This window comes from Daldinia caldariorum, assembly GCF_022478825.1.
Source record: "Daldinia caldariorum strain CBS 122874 unplaced genomic scaffold F4812scaffold_11, whole genome shotgun sequence".
Taxonomy (NCBI): domain Eukaryota; kingdom Fungi; phylum Ascomycota; class Sordariomycetes; order Xylariales; family Hypoxylaceae; genus Daldinia; species Daldinia caldariorum.
Genome location: NW_025953047.1, coordinates 805,549 through 818,591, shown reverse-complemented (window position 1 = coordinate 818,591; position 13,043 = coordinate 805,549). Strand labels below are relative to the sequence as shown.

General features: G+C 49.5%; 4 protein-coding genes across 4 annotated transcripts; 2 read left to right on the top strand and 2 right to left on the bottom strand.

Moving 5' to 3' along the window:
* Window positions 1–946: 946 nt before the first annotated feature.
* F4812DRAFT_69143 (muts domain V-domain-containing protein) lies at window positions 947–4,878 on the top strand. The gene is made up of 2 exons (XM_047939318.1): window positions 947–1,604; window positions 1,729–4,878. The coding sequence occupies exons 1-2, from the start codon at window positions 1,128–1,130 to the stop codon at window positions 4,549–4,551; spliced, it is 3,300 nt and encodes a 1,099-aa protein (XP_047789176.1). The 5' UTR covers window positions 947–1,127; the 3' UTR covers window positions 4,552–4,878.
* A 100-nt stretch (window positions 4,879–4,978) lies between these two features.
* On the bottom strand, window positions 4,979–6,558 carry F4812DRAFT_433080 (ribosomal protein L10-domain-containing protein). Its single transcript, XM_047934593.1, has 4 exons — window positions 6,374–6,558; window positions 6,146–6,286; window positions 5,301–6,064; window positions 4,979–5,217 (listed from the first exon to the last, which is right to left on the bottom strand). The coding sequence occupies exons 1-4, from the start codon at window positions 6,404–6,406 to the stop codon at window positions 5,211–5,213; spliced, it is 945 nt and encodes a 314-aa protein (XP_047789175.1). The 5' UTR covers window positions 6,407–6,558; the 3' UTR covers window positions 4,979–5,210.
* A 253-nt stretch (window positions 6,559–6,811) lies between these two features.
* F4812DRAFT_433078 (uncharacterized protein) lies at window positions 6,812–9,448 on the bottom strand. The gene has a single exon (XM_047934592.1). It carries the CDS (start codon window positions 9,348–9,350, stop codon window positions 7,020–7,022), a length of 2,331 nt encoding a protein of 776 aa, XP_047789174.1. The 5' UTR covers window positions 9,351–9,448; the 3' UTR covers window positions 6,812–7,019.
* A 149-nt stretch (window positions 9,449–9,597) lies between these two features.
* F4812DRAFT_69096 (origin recognition complex subunit 3 N-terminus-domain-containing protein) lies at window positions 9,598–12,448 on the top strand. Its single transcript, XM_047939317.1, has 6 exons — window positions 9,598–9,883; window positions 9,961–10,179; window positions 10,256–10,567; window positions 10,637–10,776; window positions 10,827–11,100; window positions 11,148–12,448. Exons 1-6 carry the CDS (start codon window positions 9,833–9,835, stop codon window positions 12,279–12,281), a joined length of 2,130 nt encoding a protein of 709 aa, XP_047789173.1. The 5' UTR covers window positions 9,598–9,832; the 3' UTR covers window positions 12,282–12,448.
* The last annotated feature ends 595 nt before the right edge of the window (window positions 12,449–13,043 follow it).

Sequence of the window (13,043 nt, the reverse complement as noted above, 5' to 3'; positions counted from 1 at the left end):
AGCTGATGTCTCTTGCCCACGCAGTTTTCAGTTTGCCAAAGGTACTTATTTAGGAGGTATGTATGTTGGGAGGTATACTGCAAGGGTGATGATTAGGATATGTGGAAGAAGTTTCGAAGAAGTGAGGTTCGGCTTCAATGCAGTCTTAAATACTTACCTCTCAAAGGCCTAAGTGGGTACACAAGGGAAAATATACCTCGGTTGCCTGCCTACCTAACCTAACCTACCTTATTGTACCTAAGGTAAAGGTAGGTGCCTGATATGCACCGGAAGGGTCAGTGCTGGATGCGTGTATTATCCTTTCAAGGCATCAACATTGCTAGAAGGTTAACAAGTAACAGGCTGCCATAGTATTAAATAGGGGTAGCCTAGACGTTTTACCGGGTTGGCCTAGTAACAAGACTCTACTCATCGGATATTCAGACATCCTTACTTGTAAGTTCCTCAGGTGCTTCAGACTCTCCATATCATTGTTGCAATGCTTACTGGCCTTGATGTTAGCATTGGTGTTGTGGCTGTATCAGGACCTACAGTCTTCGTAACCTACCTTAGATAGTACCTTTCTTGCCCATGTTCTGTTCACCAACACCAATTTTATCTTTCGCGAGATCGGTGAGAACAAGTAAATCCTGGTGTCATTCTAAATCTCCAAGCTCCAACTAGAAACGCCCGAGGCGAGGACCACCTGTAAATTTGGAAATTTCGTCACTGTGAAATGTCTTTCCGCGGTCTTGTCTCCAATAATAAATCTCGCAGCCTCTGAGCCTCAATTGAGAGTCTCTCACTTGGTCCATGGTCGATTTGGGACTTTCTCTGAATTTAAATGCCAAATCTATCTCTTCAATTTCAATTTAGTCTGTTAATAAAGTTAACAAATAGTTGGATACACAGTGCGTGTCTTCCCAGAAGACCGCATGTAAACTGTATCATGCAGGCAGAAAGTCACATCTCATGAAATGCAACATTTCGAATTTCAAAATTTACACCAAACGAATAACACACCAAGAAAAAAATAAAGGAAAAAAGAAAAAGAGCAACTAAACAACTCAACTGAGTTCAACTATTTCAAGAGATTTTTACATGATCAACTTCACTCACTGCTATCGGCAACTTGACCATATGAAATTATGAATAGCCCATCATGCCGGCGGCTGACTTGGGCACTCGCCCGAGGCCGCATCGGCCGCCGGACCTTACACTCCTACTCCTACTCATACTCACCATCACTATCACTACCGTCTAGACGGCCAAATCTCAGGTCGCTGAATTACATCCTGGCAGACGTACCTCATACTTCCAGCCTCCGACACGCCCGAGGCAAAAAAACAAGGTCATCGATAAGGCTCGAAGACCTTCCGCAGGGTCCTATAAAATCGGCCAAGAAAGACGCCCGCCCAGCCCCCCTCCCGGACCTGGACGAGGGGCCGGCGTATCCCACCGTGGTGCTGCAGGCCAGCCGCAATATCAAGCGGTTCGACGGCTGCGTGCTCCTCACCCGGGTCGGCGGCTTTTACGAGCTGTATCTCGAGCAGGCGGAGGAGTACGGGCCGCTGCTGAATCTCAAGGTCGCGCACAAGAAGACGAATGCCGGGCCTGTGCCAATGGTAAATTCTATCGTTGTTTCTTTCTTTACGACTACCTAATTCATATTCGTGAATACCCAACCTAATCTTATTATATATGTAAATAAATAAATGAGTACCTATAGTTCTGACAATGTTTTCCCAGGCTGGCTTCCCCTTCTTCCAGCTAGACCGGTTTCTCAAGACCCTGGTCCAGGATCTCAACTGCTACGTCGCCATCGCCGAGGAGTTCCCTAACGACCCCGGGGACAAGATCAAGTCGAACGGGCTGATGCACGACCGTCGGGTCACGCGCGTCATCACGCCCGGCACCCTGATCGATGAGAATTTCATCGATCCCTATGCTAATAATTACGTCATGGCCATTCACATCGACCATAGCCGTCAGCAGGCTGGTGCAGCTAAGCCCGATAGCAATATCAAAGGTATAGATTTGGGCCGTCTGACGCCGCCCCAAGTCGGGAACGCTGCTATCCCGATAGGATTGGCTTGGGTAGATATATCTACAGGGCAGTTTTACACGCAGTCGACGACAATCACCTCGCTGGGATCTATCCTCTCGCGCGTCGGCCCGAGAGAGGTAGTAGTAGACCAAGTTCTGGAGTCGCAGAGGGACCACCAGCTCTTCTCGGTATTAGCGGAAGACAAGCACTTGGTCACGTTCTCGCCGCACAGCGAGTATCTACCACTATCCGAATGGGGTCCGATGCTAGAATCCGATATCCCGGCGCAGACGGCGCAGGCTTTCGGCTCGGGTGAAGTCCACGCTGGAAGTTTGCTCTTACAGTACGTGCGGGACCGACTTCAGGGTCTAAGCATGAAGCTGCAGCCGCCGCAGCGTTACGACAACATGTCCGTCATGTCTATCGACAAGAGCACCATGCGGTCTCTCGAAATCAAGCAGACCATCCGGGACGGCACCTTTCGCGGGAGCCTGCTCCACGCCGTCCGCAAAACCGTTACTAAGGGCGGCGCCCGGCTGCTGACCTCTTGGCTTAGCGCCCCTTCGACGTCTCTAGAGACTATACAGGCCCGGCAGGACCTTGTCGAGTACTTCATCCAGCATCCGGACCTGCGCGACGAGATGGTAATGCTGCTGAGGCGGAGCCACGACTCGCAGCGGCTCGTTCAGAAATTTGCGCTCGGCCGTGGAGATCCGGACGATCTCATCTCCCTCGCGAATACCATCCGCGCTACCCAAGACGTCGTCTCTCTTCTGAACTCTCCCACAGAGCCATCTACTTCGAAAAGAAAACGAGCTTCTAGCGAGGCAGCGAGCTGCTTCACGGCCCTACTCTCGCGCATCACGCTCAAGGAACCGGCTCACCTTGCCGACCGCATCAAGACATCCATCGACGAGGAGGGCTTAGTGCAGCAGCAGCGCGACGAGGACAGCGAGGCAACCCAATTACTGACCCTAGCCGAAGACGTCGTCGCCGCCGAGGGCGCGGCAAGCGACGCGTCCGCGCTGCCTAAGGGGGCTATGAAAAAGAAGAAGCAGGCTACTTCGATCAGGGAGTTCTACACGGATGATAACGTCGCTTTCGCCTGCAAGCCCGAGGCCAGCAAGGGCCTGCGCGAGCTCCACGCCAAGCTGTCGTCTCTGCAGCAGGAGAAATCCAACCTCGCCGAGGAGCTGCGCGCCCGGTACGACGTCCCCAGCCTGACGCTGCGCTGGACGCCGACTCTCGGGCACGTCTGCCACGTCAAAGGCGTCAAGGACATGCGGAAGATCATCGATAGAAAAGACAACACCAACGAAGACGGAGATGGAAGCGGCGCCGCGACCACGACCACGACGGCGGCGGTAGTCGTCAGCTCGAGCCGCAGCACGCGGGCCTTCAATGTGCCCGAATGGACAACGCTCGGCCGACGCATCCACCAGACGCGCTACGAGATCAACATAGAAGAGCAGCACTTGTTGGCCGAGCTGCGCGCCCTCGTGGTGTCTAACCTCGTGAAGCTGCGGCGCAACGCCGCCGTGCTCGACGAGCTCGACGTCACCGCGTGCTTCGCCCGACTGGCTGCCGAGCACGGCTGGACGCGGCCTCTGCTCCACGACATCAACACCACCACCTCGTCCTCCTCGTCCTCCTCTTCTTCTTCCGCTGCTACCCCTGCAACTGCTACGGCAAGTGACGAACACGTCGTCCTCGGCGGCCGACACCCCACCGTCGAGGCGGGACTACGCGAGAACGGTCGCTCGTTTACCAAGAACGACTGCTGTCTCGGCGGCTTGACCACCACCATCACCACCACCACCACTATCAATACCCCGCCTTCCCCCTCCTCCCCTAATGCCGATACTCCTCAACAAACACAAAGCCACCACCACCACCCCCACCACCACGGCCGGCTCCTCCTCATCACCGGCCCCAACATGGGCGGCAAGAGCACGTACCTGCGGCAAAACGCGCTGATCTCGATCCTGGCGCAGGCGGGGAGCTTCGTGCCGGCGACGTACGCGCGGCTGGGCGTCGCGGACGCGGTGTTCTCGCGGGTCGGGTCGGCGGACAACCTGTCGGCGGACCAGAGTACCTTCATGGTGGAGATGCTGGAGACGGCGGCGATCCTGCGCCTCGCGACGCCGCGGTCGCTCGTCATCATGGACGAGGTAGGGCGGGGCACCACCCCCGAGGACGGCGCCGCCGTCGCCTTCGCCGCCCTGCACCACCTCGCCACCGTCAACCGCTCCCGCGCCCTCTTCGCCACGCACTTCCACGCGCTGGCCGACCTGGCCGCCGAGCGGGGGCTGATGCGGGAGCAGGGCGGTGCGGGGGTCGTGGATGCGTACTGCACGGATGTCGAGGAGGATGGGTCGGGGGGCTTCGTCTACGTGCATAAGCTGCGGAAGGGCGTCAATCGCGAGAGCCACGCGTTGAAGGTCGCGCGGTTGGCGAATCTACCTGAGGCGGCTATTGCTGTTGCTAAGGAGGTTTTGCAGAAGAGCAGTAGGGGCTCTGGTTAAAAGAAGGAGATAAGAAAGGTGAATGAAAAAAAAAGTGATATCACAAGGGGTGGAATGAAGAGTCAAATCACGAGCTACTGCGACTACGTTACGTTACGTTATGATACCCCCATACCATACCCCATATCATACAAAACAACACAATAACAGTCAGCCTACGAAGATTGAAAAACGAAGTAGGTAGGCTGTAAGTCATGTAAATTTACGGTTCAAGGTTTAAGTAAAGACACTCCTGTGTTCCTGGAAACCGAGTTAGCCCCCAGCTCTCCATGTACGATATGTACGAATAAAATAAGTTTTAAGGGTAGATTGTGTCTCATAGGGTGATGTGTGTCATCAAGAAAAGTTTCAGGGTTAAAAAGCTCTTGATAAAATCATAATATAATCATAGAACACAGCTTGAAGATTAAAAAAAAAACAGGACTTACCATTTGGAAGAAAAACAAAGAAGTAAAGCTTTTTGTAAGGCAATACAACCGTCATATCACCAATAGTAGTAGACGTAGAGAGTAGACTCTTTCTTCTTGCTCTTCTGCAACATGCCTCAATTGACCGTTATAGACCTATGTACCGTCGATTTTCGCACGTCTAGATCTCGCAAACCCAACCGAAGCCCAGTTTGATGCCAATCCGTTAACACCGCGATCATTTCATGAAATTTAGTCACTAGAAAAGGGAGTGGTAAGTTAGCAGAGTTCGTCAGGACAAGGGGAAGGGGAGTTAATAGGCAGGTTAAAATGGGGACGTACAAGAGACCACCGAAACCCTCGTCACCAGATTCCTCCTCGGACTCATCCTTCTTCTTCTCCTCCTCGGCCGCGGCAGCAGGTCCCGAGGTCTCGGCAGCGGCAGCCGGGGCGGCGGCGGCGTAGGCGTCGGGGTTGGCGATGCGGTCCTTGAGCTGCTCGATCTCAGGCCAGCTGTAGTCGGTCTCGACGGCGACGGCGAGAACCTTCTTGTAGCTGTTGACGAGAGAGTGGATGACAGAGGGGAGGGTGGGGAAGTTGAGGGCGAGCGACAGAGCGGCAATAGTGGTGATAGCGCTCGTGAAGGTCTTGAGCAGCTGGTCCTCGCTGATGTCAAGGACGCTGGGGGGGAAGGTGTTGCCCTGGTCGTAGACCTGCGACACGCCCAAACCGTAGGTGAAAGGAGAGATGTTGAGCATGTTCAGCAGGGTGGCCTCGGAGGGACCGACCTTGCTACCGGACTCGACGAGCTTCAAGTCGGTCGTGATTTCGATGGTACCACGAGCGATCTTGGTAGGGACACCGAGAGCCTGGAAGAAGGAGGTCTTACCGGGTTCCATACCGGTGTTTCCAGCGGGAACCCAGACGTCGGCCGGCGCGACGGCACCAGCACGAGCGGGGGCGGCGACCTTGTTGGAAAGGATCTTGTCACGGATAGTCTTGAGGTCACCGTTGGTGAAGACGAAACCGATGTTACCCTTGACGTGGGGGAGGAGACGCTCGTACTCGGGGGTATCGGCGACGAAGGTCCTGAGGGCACGGCGAACCTGAACATCGCGACCAAGTCAGCCGGAGGAGTTCGCTTAAAAAAGAATACAAGTTTAATCTTGCTTTTCTTCTTTACTTACCATGGTGTTCTTTCCCATCAGGACGACAGCCTCTCCACGGAGAGACTGTCGGATCTCGTGCATCTGTTGCGAGCTGACATTGTCGACAGTGACGAGGAAAACAGAGCGGTACTCCTCGAGCAAGCTCTTGAGCTTGGGGAACTGTGCGCAACCGAAAAGTTAATATTTATTGCCGCCTTATAAAAAAAAAGCCATTGAGGGGTAAAATATAAATCAATTGCGACGTACGTATTCCGCCTTCTTCTGTCTGCTGGCTCCCATGTCTTCTTATTTGTGAAGTTAGGATTTTTAAAGCCGATTTTTTTTGTTGGTTGATGGGAAGTTGAATGAGGGTATTCTGAAAAGCAGAAAAAAGTCACAAATTAGGTCGACCCTCACTCAGGTCGAATTTCGGCTAATTGTTTTTTTCGAAGATCCGAATGTGTGCAAAAGACCCACACTTCATATTCTCCCCGCTAGGGCTTTTGCTTGTCTACGGGGGTCAGCCTTATCTCTTATCCAACATTTCGGATAGGTACATCGGTACCCACTTATCCACCCCTTTTTAAAGAATATAAATACCCCAGGTACCTATCCTCACTCACTACCTAGGTACATAGGTACCGAATATAATAAATCTGCTCCTTAGGAGCGCTATGGTGAAGCATATTAGGCTCTCATCCAATTCACAGAATATGACTTCTCGATGGTTTCCTGGTTATAAACTGCTAGTAAATTTCCACGAAACTACCACTTCAGAAAAGCGTAGTTAATAATAGCCACAACATGAGAGTAAATGGTAAATGGGGTATATATATGTTGGTGGCGTTAATCATACAGCGGTCGTGAGTAGTATATAGACTGGTAAACGTCCCGTTATACAAGATATACGAGATTAAACATCCGAAGATGCTTCGTCACTTGACACCTCCTCGCCTTGTAATCCCATTTCTATGGCAGCCTGTGTGATGTCTTTCTCCGTGTTTCCCATTACTACGACTTGGTTCTGGATAAACTGGTCGAGGAAGTTGCTTAATTCTTCCCTCCTCACATCATCCGGCAAGCCCTCGCTCGCGCGAAGCTTCCCGGACGCGATCAGTTCCTGATGTCTTCGCCTCAGATAGGTTTCGACTTGCTTCCCGGCGTGCACCAGTCGGAGGCCGCCTTTACCCTTCCCAGTCCTTTCGATATCCATCGATCCTACCTGTAGCTCCAAGACGATGATGTCCGGGGGTGTGAATTTGAATATTTGCCTCAGCGCCCGATACGCTAGGAGGAGGCCAACCTTGTCGTCCAGTTTACGAAATGAATGTAGGACATACCTAGCTAGCTTCGTATCAATACCACCCGCAGCAAAAATGTGCGCTGACTGAACAAGTTCGGCAAAAAGAGACCTTGTCCTGGGTATTTCTTCGAGGATCTGCGCCGGCAATAGCTTGAACAAGCGGTTGACTGGTAATGCCTGCCAAAGAACCATAAAAGTCCACGAATCTGGCTCGATGTGGTAATTCTTGATCAAGTCGCGGGAAAGAGCTGCGACAAATTTGCCCTGCCCATCTTGTAAGTAAGAGAAGAGCAGCTGGTTTAATATAAACGAATTGGGCGGAATTTCTGATCTCGTAAAAGCGTCCCAAAGGTCTTTCATCTTGGCATGGATGCCACGATCTTTATAATTTTCTGCCAGCAGTGAGAAAGTTTCCAGGGTCGCTCTGGGCCAACCTTCTCCGTACTGTCTCAACATGACAGACGTGGGGAGGCTTTCCATATCCTTCCTAATGCCTAAAAACTGTATCCGGGTATTAATCATAGCCCAGGCAACCTCTTCGGCTTTTTGTATGTTTTCAGCAGTGCCGGACCTCAACCATGCGCCAATCAGACCATTCACTACAATTGAATGAGGCATGACTCCTTTGGACTTCATATACAGTACAACATTATAGGCACCTTGCAGATCGCCTGTTCCTATTAACCTCTTTAGCCACTTGCCGTAGAAAAAGGGATTGGCGATACTAGGCGGCACTCTGCGAGCTCCGCGCAGATCGACAGTGCGAGACGTCATCATTTCGACGAATATATAGAATGCAAATTCTGTTTCGTTCGAAGTAAGGAAGTATGAAATAATTTGGTCGTAGTCCTCGATGGTAATCGAGTCGCCCAGTGCGGACCTCAGTCGTTGATACATCTCAAACCCCCTTTCTACCGTGGTAGGATTCTCGGCGCACATTCGGATGAATGGTAACAGATAACGAGGATCCTTAGCATAAGGAGATTCAAGTAACGTGTTAGCAACCCGCTCGGCTCGAGCTATGTCGCCCGTCAGGCAATACATTCGTAATCCAAGCTGCCAAAATTCCACAAAGGTTTCGGGGTTGTTTCCAAGCGTAGTGACTAGCTTTTTATGAGTTGTGATCGCCTCTTCCTTAAAACCGCTTATAAAAGTGGCCTCGATTGCGAGTAGCTGTTGGTCAGGACGTAGGGTCCAACCAGCGTTCTGCATGTCCTTGGCCAGAATATGGACGTGGGACATGCGGTTAGGATTATTTGCATGATCCGCAGCAAGAATCTGCCACAGAAGGTCCCATATGTCCTCATGAACTGATTCCCACTTCTTAGATAAAGCAATGCGCGCTGCGGAATAATATTTCCATGCCGTGTTGAATCGTTTAGCACTAAGAGGACCCCCGAAGAATTTCCTACCAGTGGTTTTAATCATATTATTCAGCTCGACGATATGCGCACGACCTTGCGATCTGGACCAGTCCCCCTCAGGCAATAGTAATGAAGGCTTAGGCGAAGATTCATCTTGCGTCGCAACTCGTTTTCGCAACTTCTCGGCCCCTTGCTTCCCCCAAATCTCCTCGACTATTTTGGTAAATTGGGTTGCTTGTTCCAGCTCTTGTTCCAAGTCTTTTAAGCGATCCTCAGTTTGATCGCCCGGGTCCATCAGCGACTGGCCAAATTCATTCTCATCTTGTAGACGTCGCAAACTCCCATTCTTCTCCTGTTCAAAGTAATGAACTGATACTCCAGAATTTGTATCTTTTTTTAAGAGGCCTAAAGCTTCGAGGGTCTTCTGACGTTCGACTTCTTGTTCGTGAGATAGACGGGGTTGCGCAGCTTGCGAGGTGTGCCGTAAAGCCCATTGCGCTGCGGGCGTTCGCTTTCGTAAAGTCGATAGACATGACCTACAAATGAAGTTTTCGACGGCGGCTGTTCTCGGAGGCATGACAGGGAAACAGGGTGATGTGTTGTTTCGTAGTTGACGATACCTTAGGTATGTGCAAGCGGCAAGATGCTACCAGAATAGGAACTTTTTTTTTTTTTCTAGAATAAAAATTTAAGGTTGATAAAAAGGTGATATCACCCGCTGCCGACCAACCTAGCGCGTTCTTAGCTCCATCAGCCCCGCCCAGAATCTTACAGCTGGTACCTGCATGTACATAAATAGTATCCTACCTCCTAATTGGAGACCAGTTTGGTTTGCATTAAATGCCTGAGGTACATGCTCAGACAAAGCGAGATACAGGGGATAGCTTAAGCCGGCAGGGGCCAGGGGGGCAATACCGCTAAAAAGACAACCCTGTCTATCGCGGATGCGCCATCACGTCCACTTATAAGTTACTTCTTACAAGTTACCATTAAGACGCGTACCGAACTTATATCGCCAACCATTGAGTCCCCCTGATTCTCCCATATAGAACTCTAGTCATGGCTATTGACGATTTATTAAAAGAAACTTACGAAGATAAACAGCATCAGGTAATAAAACTACCTTCATTATAATCTACATTAATTATAATATCAATATACCTGTAATAGGCGCTAATAACACTTAGGCTGCCTATGTTTTTGACCCCTTAGACGGAATCGATGGCGCAAGTAGACCTACAAAGAGGAGAAAAGTGTCAAATCGACATAATAAAGCAGAAACTCGGGAACCAAGTGCTTCCTTGACTTTCCAGCCTCTTTTCGGTGGCTCTGAGGATGAGCGTTGCGTGCGTCTTCGTCAACAATTATTTGAGTCGTCTTGGTCTCAAATTGATGAGAGGATACAAGTTAGTCACTACTATTACTACTATTACAGGTAGCCCTATACGACGTCAGAGAATGATAACTCACAATTGGCCATAGCGCATACTCCGAATGACAAACCAGTCTACGCTAGATCAGGTAACTTCTTTTTTACGAACAGCTCCTGATGATCATGCATCGACCGGCAAGATCCCTTCTGCCTTTATCATCACAGGCCCAAATTTAGCCTCTCAGGATCTTTTATTTGAGCAACTATCAGAAGCTCTACAAGTTCAAGTAGATGCAAAGGTAGTTCGGCTAAGGTCCGGTGACGCATCTAACCTGAAGGCTGTCTTGAAAAAGATTATACATGATGTAACAGCAAGAGAGACGGACGATGAAAATGACTTGGAGCTAGCTACAGGCAAAGATGTAAGTCAAATATGATATCGATTTTTTTTAATTCAACTATAGCTTCTTTCTTACTAACCCCTATTCCAGGGACGCAAATATCTCAACTACGATCTTGAGGCTCTCTACGCTCATCTTAAAGCCAGTCCTCGTCGCCATATTGTTATCGCCTTTCAAGACAGCGAGGCTTTTGAAAGCGGTCTATTATCCGATTTAATCTCACTTCTCACGTTAGTCCCTCTGTCATTTTGAGTCATTCTATGACTGACCGAAAGTGTAGTTCATGGCTTGATCGAATCCCATTCGCTCTGCTCTTTGGAGTGGCCACCTCAGTAGAGCTATTTCAAGCACGACTCCTAAAGTCTACTTGCCAGTCTCTCTACGGAGATCAATTCGATGTTGAGCAGTCAGCATCGATTATTGATAAGATTTTCAAGGCTGCCATCGCGCACTCGGAAGTGCCACTGCGATTGGGTTCTTCCCTTGTCTATAGCCTACTTGAGCGTCAGCGAGATCAAGTATCAAGTATCCCGGTCTTTGCAAGTTCGTTGAAGGTATGTTGCGTACTGGTTAAGCAACTCTATAAAACTAACATTTTCAGTATGCCTACATGTGTCACTTCTACGCAAACCCATTAACTGTCTTCCTGTCTGACGACACAGACGCCGATATTCTGCAGGCGTCACATATGGAAGCTGTGCGATATTTGCCATCATTTCGTCGACATATAGAAGCACTTATTGAAAGGGGCGAGATAAAGCAAGCTAGGTTGCTTCTCGACGACGATCAGCATCTCCAGGCACTTGTAAAAGACTCGTTACAAGACTCTCGTCGGTGGTCATTGAGTCTCCTGCGCAAACTGAAGATACTGACCGCTAGTAACGTCCTGTCTGCTGATTTCACTGCACTTTATCTGGACTCACTTGCTCGTGGAATCGACTCGGAGCTAATCGACCAGTTTGCGCAGTCGATAAAGCGGATGCAACCTACAGAAATCATCGCATTTCTAAGTCAAGTATTATCCGATATTGAAAATGGAGATATCAATCTAGGCCTGAACCCATGGAGCAACGAAGCCGGAGACTCGGTTTCACATTTTACTAGTCTATTGTCCAGTGTGACAGACTTAAAGAAAAGCGCCGAAGAACAAGGGAATGTTCTCCGAAGCAAGTACAGCGGGCAGACTAAGGTTTTGAGAACGACCGTTGTTGCTCAAAAAGTTCAGCTTAGCGAAGATACAGCAACACTCACGGACGAAGACAAGACCTATACAGATCTCATGGATAAGCTTGTCGATCACCTAAAAGAGAAGCTCGACAGCGACAGCGCCAAGGACCTACTCTTCAATGAGCTTTGGTTCTTTGATTCGAAGTCGCCTTATAGAGATGTGTTAATCCCACGACCAAGAGGGATTGTTGAGCGAGCATTGTCGCGCCCACACGATTATCTCAATTGTTCTTGTTGCGAGACAAAGGAGGATGGCATTATGCCGTCGTTCCCTACAGCGGCCATCTTATATCAACTCTACCTTGAGACTGGCCCTCTCGTGAACGTCGCCGATCTTTGGTCTGCTTACTATGGAGTCGTTGGTGAAGAGAATGAAGAAGGACTTGACGAGCGATCCGCGCTCGTTTTGTTCTATCGCGGGTTAGCCGAGATGAAGGCCCTAGGTCTTGTTAAGCAAAGCAGGAAGAAGGTAGATCACATAGCAAAGCTTGCTTGGAAGGGACTTTAGAAGGGAAAGGGAGAGGGACAAGTAAAACTGGATCATGTAAGAAGAGTCAAAGATAGTAGCTGGTTTTGTCTAGATTTAGATACACTTAGATTGCCAGCTGACACAATGGCAGTACTAGGTAGAAGAAGAAGCGAACGTATTAGATTCGAACACAACCATAGAGGAACTATTTGCATCTTCAATAGGCCTTTTAAGTAACGTTTGGGGTATGAAAGACTTCGAACGTGGCTAGACAAAGCTTCGCTTAGACACATGGCGACGCTAACAGACAAAGGAGTCAATCATCCGAAGTGCGACACTCAGAAGCGTCGAGCACTTGACAAAGAAGTACGTAGCCAAATTCGTACATACAAGAAGAAACGCCAGCCGCCCTCGAACCTATGAGGAGACTCCTTCGATCTCATCCAAGCAGCTGTGTAGTTGACCGAAAAAAAACCCAAGTGCTCGTTTCTCTCCTAAAGTCTCTCTTATATAAAAACTTACCTTTCGCCCATAGCTGCTGGCGGCTAGACACAATCGTCGAAGGCCGATTAGAAAATAGAATTGATAAAATTATTAAAACAGGAAAGCGAAGAAGAAAAGCAGAAATCATATGGGCCTTCTGATTTTATTTTACTTTATTTTATTTCATTCATTATTATCATCGTCACTATTTTCTCGTCACTTTTTGTTAGATTCACTCATTAAGAAAACAAACTCCTCCCAACCGAACGTATATTTCGTCCGAAAACTATAGACGAGAATTTGAACTTGTCTTCTAGA

Coding starts and splice junctions, on each gene's coding strand:
- F4812DRAFT_69143 (XM_047939318.1), top strand. CDS start 1,128: ATGAATAGCCCATCATGCCGGCGGCTGACTTGGGCACTCGCCCGAGGC. Junction 1,605..1,728: donor ATGCCGGGCCTGTGCCAATG/GTAAATTCTATC, acceptor ATGTTTTCCCAG/GCTGGCTTCCCCTTCTTCCA.
- F4812DRAFT_433080 (XM_047934593.1), bottom strand. CDS start 6,406: ATGGGAGCCAGCAGACAGAAGAAGGCGGAATAC. Junction 6,287..6,373: donor GACAGAAGAAGGCGGAATAC/GTACGTCGCAAT, acceptor GGTTGCGCACAG/TTCCCCAAGCTCAAGAGCTT. Junction 6,065..6,145: donor TGATGGGAAAGAACACCATG/GTAAGTAAAGAA, acceptor CGCGATGTTCAG/GTTCGCCGTGCCCTCAGGAC.
- F4812DRAFT_433078 (XM_047934592.1), bottom strand. CDS start 9,350: ATGCCTCCGAGAACAGCCGCCGTCGAAAACTTCATTTGTAGGTCATGT.
- F4812DRAFT_69096 (XM_047939317.1), top strand. CDS start 9,833: ATGGCTATTGACGATTTATTAAAAGAAACTTACGAAGATAAACAGCAT. Junction 10,777..10,826: donor GATTTAATCTCACTTCTCAC/GTTAGTCCCTCT, acceptor CCGAAAGTGTAG/TTCATGGCTTGATCGAATCC. Junction 11,101..11,147: donor TCTTTGCAAGTTCGTTGAAG/GTATGTTGCGTA, acceptor TAACATTTTCAG/TATGCCTACATGTGTCACTT.